The 19700-nt window shown below is 43.2% G+C and overlaps 2 protein-coding genes and 1 long non-coding RNA gene across 6 annotated transcripts in view; 2 read left to right on the top strand and 1 right to left on the bottom strand.

Annotated features, from left to right (window-relative positions):
- LOC107216470 (glutamate receptor 1) overlaps window positions 1–19700 on the top strand; it is a 157882-nt gene that overhangs the window by 107479 nt on the left and 30703 nt on the right. For both annotated transcript variants that reach the window (XM_046730559.1, XM_046730560.1), the window contains exons 3-4: window positions 7990–8117; window positions 8233–8362. In XM_046730559.1, coding sequence (XP_046586515.1) covers window positions 7990–8117; window positions 8233–8362 — 258 coding nt within the window. The remainder of the gene's footprint in view (window positions 1–7989; window positions 8118–8232; window positions 8363–19700) is intronic.
- LOC124292752 overlaps window positions 1–19700 on the bottom strand; it is a 156215-nt gene that overhangs the window by 111043 nt on the left and 25472 nt on the right. Inside the window, exon 3 of the long non-coding RNA XR_006902658.1 lies at window positions 7949–8109. This is a non-coding gene — a long non-coding RNA (uncharacterized LOC124292752). The remainder of the gene's footprint in view (window positions 1–7948; window positions 8110–19700) is intronic.
- Window positions 13712–16852, top strand: LOC124292751 (facilitated trehalose transporter Tret1-2 homolog). 3 transcript variants are annotated; one of them, XM_046730568.1, is made up of 4 exons: window positions 13716–14398; window positions 14607–15781; window positions 16073–16283; window positions 16412–16852. In XM_046730568.1, exons 1-3 carry the CDS (start codon window positions 14353–14355, stop codon window positions 16265–16267), a joined length of 1416 nt encoding a protein of 471 aa, XP_046586524.1. In that variant the 5' UTR covers window positions 13716–14352; the 3' UTR covers window positions 16268–16283; window positions 16412–16852. The 3 variants fall into 3 exon arrangements, with proteins under 3 accessions (XP_046586525.1, XP_046586524.1, XP_046586523.1); XM_046730569.1 differs by lacking the exon at window positions 16073–16283 and having other exon boundaries at window positions 13712–14398; XM_046730567.1 differs by having other exon boundaries at window positions 16073–16852.

Here is a 19700-nt window from a genome sequence, read left to right as displayed (position 1 = left end):
CGTTCTCGGTGGGTGGAATTCTCCGGCGAACGGACTATAAGCTGCGGCTTGGCGGTTCATTAACGCGTATTTCTCGGCGGGAGCAAATTTTGACAATGGTAGGTACACACAGTTCGGCCGTATCGAGTCTTAGTCGGGATGTACATACATAGGTATGTACAGGTATACCGTTTGCTTTCCGCGAGACGTAATCGTCCTTCCCTGCGAACAACGCGAAGGCTGCAGGGTTAAGCAGCAGCTCCCTATTACTGCCAAGGGTTGGGCACGACTTGAATTGAGGTCTGCGGAATTAGAGCTTGGTTTGTCCCTTATCCCTTTCCTTTACAAGTTCGCCCCTTTGGCCAGAAATCCACCCCCGTTCTAGCCGGACATCGTCGCGGCCGCAGAGCTTGCAAGCTGCTTCGCCGCAACCTAATCAGCCGACTGAGGACCCCTTGAATTTCTCCGTGAATCAAACCAGGGTTATATACCTTGTACATACATACATATATATATATATATATATATATATATATATATATATATATATATACATATATTTATACGTGCAGATACATCCTGAAGGATTACCTTCAGGATATTCGCCAGTGTATATTCTCGCGGTTCATGGACGCCGGACAAACAGGGACGACACGACCGCGTGTCCGCCACGGTATAAAATTTTTATCCCCAAAATGTCTGCGGCTGACATACGCGGCGTATTTCACGCAGCTCGATCTTGAAAAGATTTAATTAATCGGGGTACGTATTTGAATTTAAATTTGAATCTTCTTTGTTTTCCTATTCTCATCGTTGAATCGGGTCGTTCGTTACAGAATATATTTCACCCCTGCACCGAATAACGGCGATTACGTATGCATATATATATACTCGTATATACACATACTATACATATAAATGATAACGTTTTAACCCCAGGCAGTAAAGATTTGCGGTTGGCTCTCTTATAATTCTTTTTACAATCCAGCAAAAGTTGATTTGATTTTCAAATTCTAATTATATCGTACATGAAGTCCGTTCACGCTTCGGTTGTTCCCTGCATATTTTTATCGGATAGATTCCGCCTCTAATGTGTTATACGGCGGGGAATTTTTCTCGAATTATTTTCCCCTTCTTTTTTTTTGTCGTATCTTTGAAATACGGATGACGGGTTTTCCTGCCCTGATACTTCGTCGAAAAAACTATCTCGTTTCCAACGCCGGACTGCAGCTAATGGCTAGCCGTTCTTTCAATTGTAACGGTAACCAAACAAAAGCCATTGTCGCAGTGTTCGATCCTTCCTAGGCTGACCGTTCATTTTCACAATAGGATCAATAGATTAGAAGCTTGAATAAAACTGGTTCATAAAAGGCAATGGTTATTTGAAATTTCAATCAAAAAATTGGCACCTTGTTTCTAATAAAAATAAAGGAATGATAATAAAAAAAGGAACCCCGTTATACGTGTACCAAACGAAATAAATTGGAAAAGTTGAGGTGCGTTAGAACGTGTTTGAGTTAGAATTACGTGCGGCCACCACGAGTTGGATGAAGTCGGGATTTTTATTTTTTACCTCGTTCATTTTTTCATCTTCTAATTTTTCTGCTTGTGATTACGTTCGTATCAAAGTTTCCCATACTTTTTCCACTGAACTTATGAAAATGCAGAGAAATACGGCAGTAAATAGAAGTGTATATTTCGGCCAAATATGCGAATGCAATCCCATTCAAAAATCTAGTACCACGAACGCGACGATACGAGATTGCAGTAAACAGGCTCCTAACTATAAAAAAGAAGAGACAGAGAAAAACGAAAAAAAGGGGGGAAAGAAAAAAAATAAATATATCCGTATGCGGAATGCGCAGTTGAAATGAGCAGGAAGTTTTCCGTGTTTCTCGTCCGCAAAGTTTTCGAGGCAGCTGCATTTTCGGCTGAATCAATTGTTGTTGCTGTATACCCAAGCATGTACCGTATACAATTTATTTCCGGATTTTCCTCTTCTTTTCATCTAATTTACTGTCTCCGCGCGTAACCGCAGTCAGAGTTCTTTTATTTTGTACTCGCCAAAGTTAATACGGCTACACGGCTGCAACGACGCTGCCGTGGAAAATGTTGAATTACTTTCAGGTTTTCCTGCCGTTCGTTCTCCGTTCGTTTTTTTTTTTTTCTTTCTTAAATTTCATTTCGTTTCCTTTATGCGCGAAACGGAGAAGTGCAGCCGGGTTGAAGGAATTTTAAAGGTATGAAACTGGCTCAATGGCATCGTGGCTCAAAAGGCAGAGGTTAAACCGGATAAACAGAGAAACGCCATCAGGGTGTCGGTGGAAAACCGTCGAGCGGCGTCGAGAGGCCGTCGTAAGCCCTCCACCTCGAGTAACTTAACCCGGCTCCCGTGTGGTCTCCTAATATTTGTCATTTCGTTTTTCCTCCTTTTCTTCGTCCCCGCGCCATTTTTATAAGGAGCTCGTTTTCACGGCCATTGCGCCCCGACAAAGCCACCGACTATTTCTCGCCTCGTACACTGCAGTATAAGGTACCTACACGTATACATATACCTGTACCTCCGGGTGTTGCTGCTTCGAATGCGCTGCAACCGCCTCGCGAGTCTCGCAAAGGAGGAAAACTCTTCCCGTGATAAGAGAAGCGAGGCAGCTCCTTCAATCCGCCGGTGCACTTCTCTATTTGTTCTCGCACTCCCGGGTCGAAGGGGGTGGCTTCACCCTCTCTAGGTATACATATATAAGAACGAAATTCAAACGGCGTTGGAATAAATCGTCCATATACGAATTGCTGCGCCCCGAGTTCGCCTCACACCTATCTGTGTGTGTGTGTGTGTGTGTGTGTGTGTGTGTGGGTGGCGGGAAGCTCGATGCAGTGTAACCCGAGCCGCAGTAGAATCATCTCTGTTGCTTTACGTCGCCGGGTTTGAAATGAACGAATTTGGCATCAATTTACGCGCACGACGTGCCATTCGAGAAGCTGAAAGCCCGCGGTCTGCGAGGCGATGCGCGAAAAAAGGTCACTGCGCGTTGTTTGGAAATTTTATCCAACCGCCGAAGGAGATAATAATTGAATTTTTCAAGTTGTTTCCCTTCTTGATCACTTTAACGCCGTATTTGTGAAAAAATAAGAAACTTTACACGCTGTGTCCTTCGGGCGAAAGGATATCGTATCGCTCTGGTGTAACGCGTGTAACCGATGTCAAAGTATTCAACGATCGGATTAACGACTCCAGAGGGATTCAGTTTCCGACGCCCTTTTTTTCATATCTCACTTCGAACGGATATTTATGACAAAATATTACACCCATATCAATGGTCATTTGCATTCCCTTATCCTAGTATGGAGCTCATACTTCACTGCATTGCGTTCAACCGCACGTGACCAATCAATATCTGCAATTATTATCACAGGAATACCCACCGTACAAGATTTTTTTCAACCGTACGTTTCGAACTGTCGGTCATTGTAAGTTTGGTCAAATTACAAAGTCTGCGATGTTATGCGCAGATGCGTTTCTGATACTTATTTTTTCACAACACCTGCCGATCTGACGGGGAATAAAAACGTGCCCGAAAGTGATTCTTGCGAATATCGTTGAACGGTACTGTAATTTGGTTCGTTTCTCAGATAAGATCCTAAAGCAACAAAAGGCTCTTGGGACTGAGTTTTGGAAGTGTGAATGTATACATATATCGTATATGGGCACACACCCCACTTAGTTATGAATTTTCGAAAAACCTTGGCTCTCCCGGGGGCGGATATATTTTTGTATTCTTTGCGGGGCGAGGACCCTCCATCAGGATCACGACGTCCTTTTTAAGGACCTGTCTTCTTTACCGTGTGACCCGTCTCTCGGTCGCTCCTGAACGTCTACCGCGCCAAGTACTGTCAGGTTCATGCCATTTTTTGTGGGATTTCTGGGAGCAGAAGGAGATGGAAACGCGTCATTTTCCCTCCCCTGTAAAGAGGATGTGAAAATCTTTCGGGCGATCACGCCGAACGGCGGACGAAAGTTGAGTTTGCAGTGTAGAATGTGATGTACCTACTTCCAAGTCAGAGGCGTAGACTCCAGCCAATGAAATTCCCTGTTTCGGATCACCTGGGAAAAGCGAATAATCACGCATACAGATATCTGAGATACGTCTGTATACGGAATAGGAGCCAATTCATCTTTTCAGATCTTCGAAGTAGGATTGATGTGAAACACGTATCAAATATCTGATTGTGAACGAAATTATGTCGATCTACGTACATCTGAGATTGAGGACACGTCGACGGACTCTGCTGAGTAAATTTAAGGAAACAAACCGAACGAAATGAGAAAAGAAATATGCGTTTACATTCCGTTCCTCTTACGATAATTGAAACAAGAACGACAGATGTGTAACGAGGATTGCAGATCGTGGATCGATAACATAAACAGACTGCAGCGAAGTGGTTCATGGGATTTTGCGACATGCATACGTACAATTGTACACACTCTTTCCTGATGCTCATTTTCATATCTAGCAGAGAATTGAACGGTGATGAGAATAGTGAGAAGAGTGAGGGGGAATACAATAAAAGATTCTCACTTGTCGATTTTGAGCTACCTACCCGTGTACGGCCGGCGAAAGAGTCTTCGCTGAGACACGGGAGTCGAAAAACTCTCGGCGATTCATCGATCCAATAGTAAAATGCGCCAGTCTGAAAGTGAAATCTTCACGGCGTCATCCAGATAAATGGAATTTTAATCCAGCGTAGCTTTTCAGTTCGCCCCTTTGCCGTCTCGCTCGCTCACTCTTTCATTGCATCTCCATCACCTGGCGTATTAATACGGTTCTCCCGGCTCTTCTTGTGAAATCTCGACGGGAAATCACAGCTTTACAGTTACCGTGGATCCCGAAAGCGTACCAAGAGAGATATAGAGAACGAGAGAGATATCTATGGATTTCTTCGTCTTTTTTTCTGTCACTTTTTATGCCTGCCAACTCCCGTTTTTATCCCTCATTTCTTTTTTCGTTTATATCGTCAGAAAAAGCCAACGCATTCTCGCTGATGACAGTGGCACGCATTGTTATGATCCTCGTGAAAATTCCTTAGCAATTATGCATGGACTACTTTATTTTAATTATTCTTTTATGCCCGTTCGCCCGGCGGAAAGTTGTTTTATTCGAGTTTCATACCGAACAGGCGTACAGAGATGCGGACAGACGTTACGAGAGAGCTCATTGTGGAGCTCAAGGGGGCACTTATATTCATAAGCATAATGGGGCACGCCAGGGTTGCCGGGGACGCCAGTCAGGTTGATGTATGGCCCGCTTGGTCCACCTTGGTCAGCCTCATCTCTTTATTTGAATTTTTCATTCTTTACTTTCATTTTTCGTATCCGATATTGCGAAATATGCAAAACATCGCCGGAGAACTCTCAGGATTCTTTGTATTCACTCGAGCGGTGGCCGCGACGATAATCAGGCAACAATTCAAGAAGAGGAATGAATCTGACGCGGAAAATCAAACGGATCGATAAACCCGACTTTTCACTTTTACCGCATATTCACCGAGTGCAGTAAGCATCAAGTTTGCACGCGGTTGGTGCGCAAATTTGTCGCGCAGTCCACAAGTTATCGGCTCTATCAATACTACAGCTAACCAAGTTATCGTCCGATATTACACGGGCAATATAGCAGGCAAAGTAAATTCCGTGCCTTGCCAACAATGCACGTATATAGCCAAAGTTTGTAGCCGGTGCCAACTAAAATGACAATATTATCTGAAACAATGTAGAGCGCTAATTGCGCCGTGGTCATTACGTAGGCTATAAATCGTGCGTGGAATCGAAATCGTTCCGACACACCGATCGATTCTACCCGTATGATCGAGCTTATCGTTGGAATCGTGCAGTGGAAGATTTCGTCGTTAAATTAAATCGTCAATTCGCGGATTGCGAGCCCTTCGAGTCGGGATTTTTTGACATTTCAATTAATTTTTTCCCCCCACATACCGAGACTAATGTAATCACAGCCCGGCGGGTCAGTGACGCTCAGCCGGTCTGTATTTACCAAGAATGAAGCGACCAACCGAGGGCAAACTATCATCCTCCTCGAGCCATTTAACTTCCGGCAAGTTCGCCGCTATCGCACGCGTCCTTGTTCGACCTCTGCGAGTGTGTAGCACAACCACCCCTCGAACTGTGTACAGGAGGTATTCGTACCACCGTGGACCAACCCCATCACGGCTGGTTTGCTCCCTGACCACGTACGGGAGCAGCTATCGGGTAGTGGATAAGGTTACTCGCACCTTCTCCCTCCTCGAGTAGCAAGCAACAACCCCGGTGGTGGATACATACCCGTATCTACGAGCAACCCTCTCGAAATGCAACGCAACGTGTACGATGCATGTGTGAGGGGTGATTATTTCATCGCGATAAACCTCCGACGGGCATGCATTCGCCGTTTCCATACAACCAACTCGGTACAATGTTTCCAAATGACTTTCATTTCGGAGAACTTTATAACTACTGCGGATCTTATGCGGATCTGCGGAAAAATTTGTAGGAATTGTTTGGAAAATTCATCAGGATCACGGTTACTGTAATCCTTTTTAAATTTTGTTGGGAAGAATAATTTCTACGCTGTACATGACTATCGTTAACGGAAATTGATTGGAACGCTGAACGAAAATAGCGAAGGCGATAATGAAACGGTGTAGCGATGTATGCACATCGTGTTTTTGCCGAAACTTTAGCCGGTAGCCATCGCGGGGAATCGATCATCCGAATCGAGTTATTTTAATTTACATTTTTATTACTTTGAGTAATCGAGTTCTGTCGAGGTAAAGTGAAAAAGTTTATAAAATTACACTTGTTGTCGTTTATACAGATGCACGGTTACACGCGACGAGTATTGCAGTAACGAACCAACTTCAGATTTAATTAGCATAATTGTTCTCCTCTCTTTTCGAATTGGCTGAACGATACGCGAGGCTGTTAGTCGTTCTTTTCTCTCCTCCCCAAAGGGCATCGGGAACGAACGGTAAAATGGAAATGGGGACGAGGAGGCACTTGCTATCGGTTCATGCAAGATTGTCTTTCTCCCTTAGTTGTATCCCCCTCGTACTCCCCCTCTCGCTCACCCCTCTTCACCCTGTTTCCATAGCTATCTAGGTGGTGCAGAATCGGTGGAAAGTTCACCCTTTCCTATATCCCTGGGAAACTTTTATTTTAGTTTTATTGCCAACACAAGTTTTCCCCGTGCCAGCAGTCATCTTGGGGCCTTCGCCCGACATCGATGGAGTTAGAGTTCCTAACGAAATCCCAGGGATTGCAGATTCCTCCGTCGAGACAAGTTGGACATAGCCACTGTGCTCTCTTGTGCTAGCCGTAGAACGTCTCGGTAGTAACGTAATATACTCCCTTTCGGTCATCTGTGCTACCAGCTAGGTATGCTATCTCAATCTTCCTCGAATAAAAATCCATCAATAATTACCCCCACATAATTGCGATGAGATACAGTTGAACAGAATCGCTACGCGACTGTAAACAAAATGGTTAGAGGCTGATCCTGGCGTGAGTTTAGCGAGTAAAATTGAACAATTGGAATCAATTCTTACTAAGACACCACCTCGGATTTCTCTCTAATCAATACGCCGAACTTAAAATACTTTATATACAGTATACCATGTTGTTCCGATTGATTGTTTTACGTCAAAGCTTTGTTTTACATTCTTTAACTTTGTTTCTTACCCTCATGTTGAACGAACAAAGCATGGATATCTTTGATCAAATTATATCGATAGCCCCCTACCGGCGCTGCCGCATAGCGATATTAACACTCGAATAAATAAATGTCAAATCAGCGGCAATAATTTACCTACTTATTGAAATCGGCTCGCGTGAACGTCTGAGTAATACGTGCCGGTAAACACTTGAAGTATTACATGTGTAGTTACAATTAGGTACTAATGGCACTCAAATTTGTAAACTCACCGGTTTATCATTGCAATGCGTTTTTCTTCACCTAATTCCAGTATGCAACCAGTTCAGCAGAGGCGTCTATTCCATGCTGGGCGCCGTCAGTCCGGACTCGTTCGACACTCTCCACTCGTACAGCAATACGTTTCAGATGCCGTTCGTCACGCCTTGGTTCCCTGAAAAGGTAAACCTTCTTACTGCTTCTTACACGACTTTCAATCGCGAAATCAAAGTACATGTCACGTTAATCAGACAGCGTATACAATATGTTTTGTTTAAAATTGCGTGACTGATTTCAGGTGCTGACACCGTCGTCGGGATTTTTGGATTACGCGATAAGCATGCGGCCGGATTATCATCGGGCCATAATCGACACGGTGCGGTACTACGGCTGGAAGAAAATCATCTATCTTTACGACTCCCATGACGGTAAGTGCGGTTTGCTTCTATGCATCTTTCATTCTCTTCAAGCTTCTGCAGAAGTTGGTTTGAAGGCGGTCTTTTGTATCCTTCTGGTCTCCCGGGTGCCCTTTGCTGCAGCGTAGCCGGGAATGCGTATAACCTCACTGACTCTGCAGAACCAAGAGCAAAGTACTTCTTTAAGTCTGCGTCTCACCGTGAAAGTGGTGGGGCGTACAACTTATCGTGTGCCTCGATCGCTTTCGGATCTGCAAGTAGTCTCCATGATTTGTTTGTATTTATTTCAATTTTCGTACGAGGTCACAGCTAGAGTGACTATCTATAAGCGTTTCACTGCGTTACCCATAAGTACTTGGAGGCATTCCGCACACCTACAAGACTTCGCGATTCAAAGGATCGAGGCCATGCGTACCGAGTTAAACGCCTCAGTTCGCGATTAGATATAGAAAGTTCTGTACGGTATTTTTTCTACGTCATTTTCTTTTTATTAAATAAACCACACGCGCAAATGTAAAATCAAGAAATTGTGAGCTCAAGACTGTTAAGAAATGTGCCTGGAAGCCGCTCAGTGGGTCGTTGAATGTACCATGCGGCGAGTTCTGCAGCACTGGCATCTTTCAACAGCCGTGTGCAGGAATTACCCCATAAAGATAGCCGTAGTGCTCCCAAGGGGATCGACGTCCCCGTATGTGTACAATGTACATTGTAAATACACGCTAGCTATAGGCGCGGTAAATATGAGAACCACTAAGACTTTAGCGTGTGGATTTGTTACGACTACATAGTCGTTCAAACAGCAATTTTACAGGGTGTTGCTTTCAACACTCTTGCAAAAATAAACGGGCCAAGACAATGTCGCGCTGACGGTGACAATGAATTCACGAAATTATAGTATATTACAAGGTAATTGGGGTAATTTTCCTCGCCAATTTTCTCGTTCTCGAATCGAAAGGAAAGGTCTGCGATAATGATTGATACGCGCGATTGTGCAGGAATATGAATTACCTTATCGACTAACGGTGACGCTCAAGTTGGTAGGAATTGGAGACCGAGAAGAACGAGGTTCGTGTATAATAAATTAACTTGTCCGATCAAATCTCTGGTTTCCACTCGACTCGGCCTCACGTATTTCTCCCTGTCGCATCTGACTTTCCGCTAGACCGAACAAATCAGTCATATAAAACGTCCAGATCCGATCGTCTCACTCATTGACTTTGCGTCTCATTTCCTACGATCGCATGGGAAACACCCACGTTATTATCGGATGCAAACAACGATCGATCTTCGTTTCGTCGACGTGTCGATCATTAGCGCGTTAATTGCATTACGTACCTGAGATTTTTATCCGGCATAAATATTCCTTAAATATCGTTAGTTTCCTAGCTGATTTCGAGAGATTTTACTGCTCGTTACAGTTTGCTAACAAAAAATTACAAATTACACGGTTCTTTGACGGAATGGCAAGTATCGAGAATACATCGAACATCCAAATACTCCGAACCGTTCTTGGGAAATTAAACGTACAAAGGAACAATCTGATATTTATACGTATGGGCTTTTAATAAATATATTTACCATCGATACTTTTGTAACAGAAACGTTCCGATAATTGGAGTTTTCAATTGATAAATCGGTTTTATTAACCGTGAAGCTATAACGAAGTGATTCGGAATTTTTATCAGATCGCGCAAATGTGCAGACGTATTTTATCTTTGCTAAACTTACGATCGGGTATCATGATATATCTACTACGTGATAGCATGCTGCAGAAATTTGCCCATCCGGAGGCTTATTCGTTCTCAGATGTAGACGATTCGCTAGAATCACTCAACGGCATCAATTGATCCTAACTCTGAGCTCTAATTGGCTTTTAAACGATGTATATATTTTCAAATACGAAGCATAAATCTGCAATTATCTAATCTCTTAAGTCTCGAAAAGGGAATACCTAAATTCTAACCGATATTGATAACCTTAAAGATATTGTATCCAAATGTTCGCGTTGTCGTAATGCACAATGTTCGCAAGGGATGTCAACGGATATCTCATAATTCGTTGAATGTCAGTAAATCGTTGTATTATATTTGCTAATTAGGCTAGCTTAATTGTGTCACGTATAAATTCTGGAAACGTAAACATTACGATTATGTTAGCACTCGTTCTGATAGCGTCAGAGATGCTGCTGGTTACAGTTGTATATTCTGAATTTCTGACAAAGATGGATATACCCCGCGAACGACTTTAATATCTTGAAATGTCTACACGATAAATTTTCGGTTATACGTAGATCACAATTTTACTGAATGGTCATACATCACGCGTGCTTACCCAGAAGGTGAATGATTTCAACATAGCTGCTCAAACTTTGACGGTGGTTGTTTTTCTGGTAAAGAAAAAAATTCTCACGTTTTCGTGGTACTTCGGCAGAGGATCTGATCAAAAGACTACAGAAACCAAGGCGTGTCTAGTCAGGTTCAAAGCTGATTACAGACAAACGATCAACGTCGAGACGTTTTTAACACTCGTACAATTTTAGCGGGCGACATCACGGGCATAAATTATACGGGGAAATTCTCGCAGAAGACGAGTTTTATCATTTCGTGGCCGCATTGTCTTTTCGGTTAAATGAAAATTTAATCTCGCTGGCACAGGCCCCCCTCCCCCTCCCGCGACAAACTCTGATCAAAGCATAAAACTAACTTCAAAGCTGCTTGTAGACCGTGAGATGGAAAGAAATATCGCGCCCTCGAAATTTCCTCGAATTTCGACAAATGTATAATTAGAATGGTGCTTTCCCGATACTACCGGTACACACCAGCTGTGCATGTCGATGTCTTCATATGCATTGTATCGATGATTGAAAATGAATACGAATATAGTATTGCTCGCCCATTTTCAATGTGAGGTCAAGAAAGATTCTTCGCGTGTAAAGTCGATGACGGCTTATTCAACCAACGACACAACCAATGATGAATAAAAATATATTACAGTGATTTGGTTGCGATTTCTGAGAACGAGGCACCGCCGCCCTTGAAAGCTCCGTTCAAAACTTAAACACCGAAACGTAGCGCCTGCCGCAAAGTGGACACACGAACGGTAACTCGATTAACGTGACATACTCCGCTCTTGAAACGGCACTCGATGAAACATACGAGGATTCTCGCGTGCCAGGGCTGCGTGGCGTAAAGCAACCCAGCCCGATACGACGGGGAAGCGAAACACCGGTACAGTGCTCCGATATGGTTAAATTCCACCATCGAGAGCGGCACCTGAGCGGGTGACCGCACGAGATAACCGAATTTGAGGGGCATCAATTTTTAGCGAGGGTGAAAAATATTCAAATAGGATCTGCAGCCGCACGTGCAAAGCTCAATTCGCGCCTAGAATATTCCGTGCGCTTTCTTCCATTGATAAAGATAACACGGTGTGATAATCTCAACGATCGAAGAATCTCGTTTTCATCAGTCAAGAGCACGTTCTATGACGCTTTAATCCAGATGATTTCTCTGGTTGAGTCTGAATTGGAGTTGAGCAACGAGGTATTGAGATATCGGATAACGCTGACGATTGCGATATCTGTGTCGCGCAGATTGCGTGGAGAGGCAGCTGTATAACGTATCAGCTGAGAATTGTATTCCCTTGCAACCCGAGACCGGTTGGTTGTAACACTGTGAGATATGACGTCGGAGATCTAGTTAGTATCTAGTTGCCCGGAGAGGCGTTAGTTATCCGTACCTACGAGGTCAGGGGTTATACAATTTAGGGCAGACTGTGCACCGCAAAGCGCTTGCATACCTGCGTTCCCACCTGCAGCTATTCTCCGACAACTGAACCCCCGCCCCCACCACCAACAACGATTTTGGCACACATTGTGCATTGGGAGCAGCTGGCGAATACGCGGAGCCGTAAAGTTCACTGTGAGTCGGGTTCGCTACGTGTAAATTCCCATTGTTAGCGAGAGGATCACCCACGCGATGTGCGATAAACGGAAAACGGAGGATTGTGAGCAAAACGTTGACAAAATGACGAGTCGATGCGAAACTCGCAGTTGAAGCGACGACGGTTCGTCCAACTATGACCTGCGGACAAAGTCGAGGGAGTTGGCACCTTGCGAATATCGCGGAAGAGATCCGGTGCTCGCCCTGGTGTTAAATGAACTCTACACGTGCCACGGGGGCTGAAAATTTATTGGAATTACGTTCATCATCTTCACCGCACACTCGAGGGTTATGGAGTGAAATCGTTTTTTCAGGCTCATCCATTCTCTCGACAAGGATTGATTAAGGCTGGAAAACTTCCTACGAGCATGTATTTTTACACGAAACTCTATTTCACTATCGAGGATGAAGTAAAATTCGATCATGAAATTTCACCATTGTTGCTACTCTGCGACTCGACAGGAGAAAGCGTTGATCATGTTGCAGAAAGGTCAATTTTAGTACAATGTGTTCTTCAATCAGCTAGCCAACAAGCAAATATAAACAGTGGAAATCTTAATCGCTGTAAGATAAATTGAACCGATACGCACTTGACGCAATATATCTCTAAAACGCATCACTCGTTTATCTTGCGTGTAGCAGATGTCAACGTGATACCCGTTAGGTAGTATTTACAAATCAATATTAGTTCACGAGTACTTTAAACTCCAAGTACAATTCTATTCAGCAAAGACGAAGGAGCCCGGAAATTTTTAGTGTGAAAAGAGGCCATGAATGTTTATCAACCGCGATATCGTCGCCAAAACACTTGATGCGAATTGATAGGGACAATTTTGAATGAATAGGACCAACATCAGTGAAAATTTATCAAGGGCACAGCCAAACGTACGCGCACTTTGTCATCACACGATGCCAATCACGCTACTTTCTATGCGGAGTGAAGATTGCAGATCGTCGAATAAGATTTACCCATGTGAGATTTGATCGGAAACTTTTACGAAATGATTTCTGACACCTTGAAAAATGTCAGAAATTTGACTCGAGACGAGGAATGTATTCACGCTGCATGTCGAGGAATTTAATATTTCGATCGACAATATTTCGCTGAGGCAAATTACTGCTGATAGTACGTAACTTATAAATATCAACAAAATCCCAGCAAATTCTAATTTCGTATCTTACCCCGAAAAATGACTTTGGAGTCCATAATTATATCGCGATCGTCATAATTCTACGTTTGCGAAAATTCTCGAGTTACGAGCAAATATTTCAGCAGCATGAAAAACGTGATAGTTAGTAAGCCTGGTGCACTCGTTCGTTGTTTTCAAGTTCCCCGTCGATCGATAAATTTAACTAGGTTGGATTGGGATATTCAGATACTATGTCTAAGCTCATCGAAGACAGCGATCATCAGCTATGGACGCGTTCTTAATATCACCGTTACTATTGGCGATATAATGAATGTAATCGCTACTCCAACGATAAGAATTAGTAATTGTGATCAATCAACAATATCGACTTGTCTATACCGACGCTGATTGATTGAAATGAAGTAGATAGCTCCCGGAAAGACAGATTACCACGCACCATGGCGTGCGTTAGTCGCTAAAACGTCATTCCAAGGTTAGCGATGTGAGCGTCTTCAGTTTATTTGGAAAGAGGATTTAATAACAGTGATTCAAACATTTGTGATCCATTAATTGATCTACAGCGGTTCGCTCAGCACCGCCTTATTACTGGTAGTCTTTTAGTGCAATATTCCCGTTACCTTTGTGATTTCAAATTCATGCATCTCATCGGATTATTACTGACATTGTTAAATCACGATTGCTATTTAATCAGTAATCAGTTAACCAGTTCGCCGATACAATCACCAGGTTTACTTTGCATCTGACGATATGAGTACTTCAAGGCAATCCAATTCAGTCTAAGATTCTGTCTCCATCAGTCAGGGTTGAGTTCCACCTTGATATAAGCATTAATTCGTACAACGCGTCGGAAGGTATTCCATAGATTTCCAACCTTATTATTACTGTGCCCAAGTTCGGAGATCCCGGAGCCATGAACAGTAGTTTTGTGTTTCGTCAGATGTTAATCGCAATAACATGTAAGTATGACATTCTTCGTCGTATTTCCTGCACTTGTTCACGCTTCGATAAATCACTGTTTGTTATTCAATTTGTCGTGGACAAATTCACAAGTATCTGCAATGATCTTGGAAACTTGGCATATCACAGAGAACAAAAAATAAGTCGCATTTTACGGTTGCGGGCAGAAGAAAAAAAATCGATAACAACTACTCACGTTTGCGACAGGTACACTTGTTATGTTTGACAATGGTTTCCAAGACGGATGGGCGACACCGTCCATTCCGGAACTCGAATCCGAAGACTCGAATATATCGGTGACCGGCGGTCAAATATCGTGGATCATAGCATTTCTGCATGTCGGCATAGCAGTCGGACCTTTCGTCGCGTTCTATTTGATGGAAAAAATCGGGAGAAAATGGACGCTGGTCTGCTCAGCAGTGCCGAAAATTTTGGCGTGGCTTTTGATAGCCTTTGCACCGAATTATTGGGTGCTCTACTTAGCCAGATTCTTAGCTGGTATTGGTTCCGGTATAACGCTGACAGTGACGCCAATTTACATCGGTGAAGTTGCCGACAAGAAAATGAGAGGACCGATGAGCACGACGATTGCCGTAATGATAAATGTGGGGACCTTGGTTGTCTATGCGATTGGTCTCTACGTATCTCGAATGACACTGGCTCTGACTTGCCTCTCAGTGCCGATTATATTTCTCCTGACATTCATATGGATGCCTGAGTCACCGATGTATCTCGTGAAAAACAAAAGGATCACCGACGCAGAGATGGTGTTGAAATGGTCACTCGTCAAGGAAAACGTCGAGGACGAACTCGAGGAAATAAAACGTTACGTTTACAGAGATGACGATACGAAGCAACAAAGCATTTGGAAAAATGCGGGTGAAATCGTATCGAGGCGAGGTAACAGAAAAGCTCTAAGGATCACCCTCATCTGCTTCAGCGGTCTCATGCTCTCTGGAAACGTGCCGGTCCTTTCGTACCAGGCGGAGATATTCAAACGAGCGCATCTCAACATCTCGACGAACTTCAGCGTGATCGGTGCCGGTCTGAGCTTAGTCGTAGCAGGATGGGTCTGCGTTTCCATCGTCAAGTTCACCGGCAAACGCACTCTGCTACTGATATCAGCTCCGTTCACCGCCTTCTTCTTGGCAGCGATCGCTCTGTACTTCACCCTCGAAGAGTACGGGGCTGAGGTTGACTCTGTCAACTGGATTCCGCTGGTCTGTATGGTGGGATATGTTGTATTCTACGCCCTCGGACTAGACTCAATGGCATACGCTTATCAGGGAGAAGTATTTCCCGACAACGTCAAGGCTCTATCGGCGATGATATGCTCGCTCTTCTACGCCATTTTGGGCGTCGTTACTGTCCAGCTGTTCCAGGTTAGTAGTACCTTTCTCATTTTTTCACGTTTATCAACTGGGTTTACATTCGTCGTCTGAAATTGCTGTTACGTTATCCTGGTCACGTCCGAAGGCATGATTTGAGGACGCTAATCCATAAATCTAATAATTAGCGGATAAGCGATTTAAAGCGATGTTATTTTCATATCAAAGTTATTCGTTTGAAATGTACAAGAGAACGTATATCAGATAATTAGTCAAATCTGCCAGCACTCTTCGAACTTATGTGCTCCGGTGTTTACGACCTTCGTCCTTCTCTCCCACTTATAGATTCTTTGGGACAATTACGACATAGAGGTCCCCCTATGGGTCTTCGCTGGTTTCACGACAATCATGTGGGCGATCATCTATGTAATCGTTCCTGAGACCGAAGGAAAGAGTCTCGAAGTTATACAACGGGAACTGCACGAGGAGAAGACAACCAAGCAAATTATTTCACGTGCTTCAAGCTTAATATTCACGTGATGCTTTCAGATCCTAGGTGCATCAAATTTGAGTTGTTTGGTTACACATGCATTAAGCGCGTAGATATCGAATGTCGCAGCCATGGCTTCGCAGAACCTTCGAAACTCGTGGACATCGAGTTTAGATATCTATCATTTATTGCAGAACGCGTCATCAGCGGCAAGGTGCAGTTAACTTTTTTCCCCAATGGCCTTCAGAAGATAAAGAAACCTGTATATTTTCACGTAAAACCACAAGGCTTGAGAACATTTCATCAGGAAAACGGTAACGGGGAGCACGCGTGAACCATCCGAAGGCTATCCCATAAAATAGTAGAGATGCTATCGCCATTGGTATCCTACAGTTGAATTTTTTTCTCTAGTTTGCTATTCTAAGTACGTGTATGTCGACTCTATTTATTTTGTCTTTTGTCACCGTACGTTTAATTAAGTGACGCCGATTCCAGTAACGCAACTTTATTCTCACTCGTGAACGATCAGACGGTGACGAATGAAAAATGAGGAGAAAAAAAATTGCTGAGAAAAGCGTTTGCGGAGCTTCAGATAAAACCATCTAGTTATATTATTTATCCCTACGAATAGAATAAAGAAAATGCATACACAAAAATTCCACCCGCGTTTTCGCGTCGTATTTTTTTTTCCACACTCCGTATCCTTTCACATCCCGTCTCGTTTCTTAGATGCGTTCAAGGTGATGCCGTTTTCCAAACTTCGACGTAACGCCAGACCGCGTTCATCCAATCCTACTATGCTATACCAGGCTGTCCATAAACCTTTGGGTAACAACGTTGTTTTCAACAGTTTCCTGCACTCGGTAGATGATGAGTGGAAAGAAGGGGTGGTGCTAGAATTGGAGAAGGTGTGTCAGGTCAGACTGGTTTCTGGTACTTGAACGCACATTTTTTTCTACCCATGGTGTAAGAATTAGGTTGATGAGATCAAGACAAGGTACAGGCATACCAAAGGGTAAGCGTTCTGCTTTCCTTTACTTGAAAAATGCATTACATAACTTTGTGATGCTGGTCAGATAGAAGTAAATTCTCGACTTGAGAGAGCAAACGTTAGAAATGAAATAAACGCCGAATATAGCTGACATAGCGGGGTATGATAACTCAAATTGCGTTTTCAAATACTGGAACATGTGCTGACGACATATATCAGCTATACACGAGACCTCACAACTAGACTTGAATGAACTGTTTTTTCAACCGTTCAAACAGCGCGCCGTTATCCTCACGCCTGAATTAATTTACATTCGGTAAATTTCACGAGCCAGGGTAAAATTTCGTGAGTTGTCAAATACAATTCTCACAGTTTTTCATCGCCCGAGCGTTTTCTGCCACTCTGTATACAACTCAGCATCACGCCCAGAGTAATTGGGAATTCCGAAAAGTCGATCTCACGTCGCTCTACATGTTTGTAGGTGCTAGGTGTGCGTTAGAGTGGTTTGGATTAAACAAAAAAAAAATTTCATTCTTACCCCCAAAGACGTTAGTGTTAGAAGGAAAAAAGATCCTCCCAAAAGATGAGCTCTCTAGCTCAAGTCTAACAAGTCGTTACTTTAATTTTTACTTCCCATTCATTTAATATAAGAAAAATTTCACTTTTCGTTAAAAGTTAAAATACTCTTAAACGATTCCAATTTTCGAAATTTATGCATGAGTCCTTGAAGCTGATTCTTTAAGCTTTCCAAACCTTTGTATCAAAGCATAGTTATCATCAATAAAACGCACATTACAGTCATCTGAAAACTACCAATTTTTACCAGAAAAGAGAAAATAGGTACTTCTCAGATGACAAACATTTGAGGTGGTAGGATCAAAAAACAAAAATTTTTTTTTCAACCACCCTAGTGTGCATTTGTTGATATTTACATTGATATGGTTTCGTATCTCAAGTGTTGACGTGATTAGACTTTGAAACTCTTTTCCGCGAATCATGTACCTGCAAATGGATTTAATCAATCTTATCGCGATATCAATATTTCAAAATCCTCGAATCGCGAAAACTCATGTGTTTAACTGACCAGCTGGGACCGGAGGAAAGTAGTCGATCTTCGTTGTACACTCCTTACAAAAAGAAACTTACGTCGACAGATCTGGGCGACACAGCGCTCAACAGAATGGCCCTAATTCAATCAGGCTTAGTCCATTTGCCTCAGTGGCCATGCGCGATCGAGGGTTGGTTGGGTCCATGTTGGTATGTACCGACTATATGAGAGGCTTACATACCTAAATTTATGTGGCGTAATGTGCAACGACACGGAAGTCAGACTATGGAGAATCCAAATGGAATGTCGAAGGAGCATCGGGATAATCCAAAAGTGTTGACTGGTCTTAGGTCTCATAGTCACTTCGCGCCACGTCAGAAACTACACCCACGTCGCCAGTAACTCACGATCTTATTAGATAAGTTACCTACCCGGTAAGTGAACGCAGCTCAAGACGATAAGCCGTCGGACGACGAGAGAAAGACCAGAGCCGATGTACTGCAGCATCATTGTCACCATATTACTTGACGCGAGAAGCTTTCGATTCAATTAATTGATCGGCTCTTCATGTACCGAATAGTTAGCTAGAAGTTGCGAACTATCGCTTTTCCGGCGCATGGATCAGTGAGACTCAGCTCAGTCTGGTTTTCGCCCGGTAAGTATGCCTGGTAAATTAATGTTTGCCCCTTAGACCTCGACACCCTCGCCAACCAAGATCCCGGGGCTAAGCCAAACAACCCCGAAGATCGACCACGGTAGAACCACATGATAAATGCCGTGCGAAACAAGAATTTCAATTTGCGGTCGGGCGTGACCGGAGTCGGGAACCACGGACTTCAAGGATGTTTCTCCGGACGCTTTGAAATCTGATAGAATATGTATAATAAATAGTAAAATGAGGATGAAAAACGAAATCCACCTGCAAATAACGTCGCCCTTTCCACTCCCCAACGTACAATAAGCCAGGAGCTATTTAAACATGAATATTGTAAGAGTATCACGACAGAGTCTCTCGTGTGGCTGCAAAAGTTTGAGGTTTTGGGTGACATGTGGATGTTTTGTCTCCGTATGCTCGGTATTTTTTGACCTTAACTGACACGTTATTTCGAAATTAACATAAAAAAGCTCTGTTAATAATGATGAACATTTTCGAGATGAATTGTGAAGGAGTGAAGTGGGCAAGTGATGTTTCAGATTCGCGGCTATTTTTACGTTCACAGATTTTAACCCTCGTTTTTCGGACAGAGAAATAGAGAGCATTATTCTTCCCCTCTCGCGCGGATCAACTCCCCATTAACGAAAGAGCCATTCGCTCGATTGATTAAAACAAACCCTTTGAACGTATGCCGTCGCTTAAGCCCTCGGAAATAACAACAGACCAGTTATATTTCACACGAGAGTTACTCGAATCTACCAATGGCTCTACAATAAAATTAGGCCGTCC

This window comes from Neodiprion lecontei, chromosome 2 (genome assembly GCF_021901455.1).
Source record: "Neodiprion lecontei isolate iyNeoLeco1 chromosome 2, iyNeoLeco1.1, whole genome shotgun sequence".
NCBI lineage: Eukaryota > Metazoa > Arthropoda > Insecta > Hymenoptera > Diprionidae > Neodiprion > Neodiprion lecontei.
The sequence above is the reverse complement of the archived record's forward strand: the minus strand, read 5'-3'. Positions and strand labels throughout refer to the sequence as shown.

Coding starts and splice junctions, on each gene's coding strand:
- LOC124292751 (XM_046730568.1), top strand. CDS start 14,353: ATGAACAGTAGTTTTGTGTTTCGTCAGATGTTAATCGCAATAACAT. Junction 14,399..14,606: donor GATGTTAATCGCAATAACAT/GTAAGTATGACA, acceptor CGTTTGCGACAG/GTACACTTGTTATGTTTGAC. Junction 15,782..16,072: donor TTACTGTCCAGCTGTTCCAG/GTTAGTAGTACC, acceptor TCCCACTTATAG/ATTCTTTGGGACAATTACGA.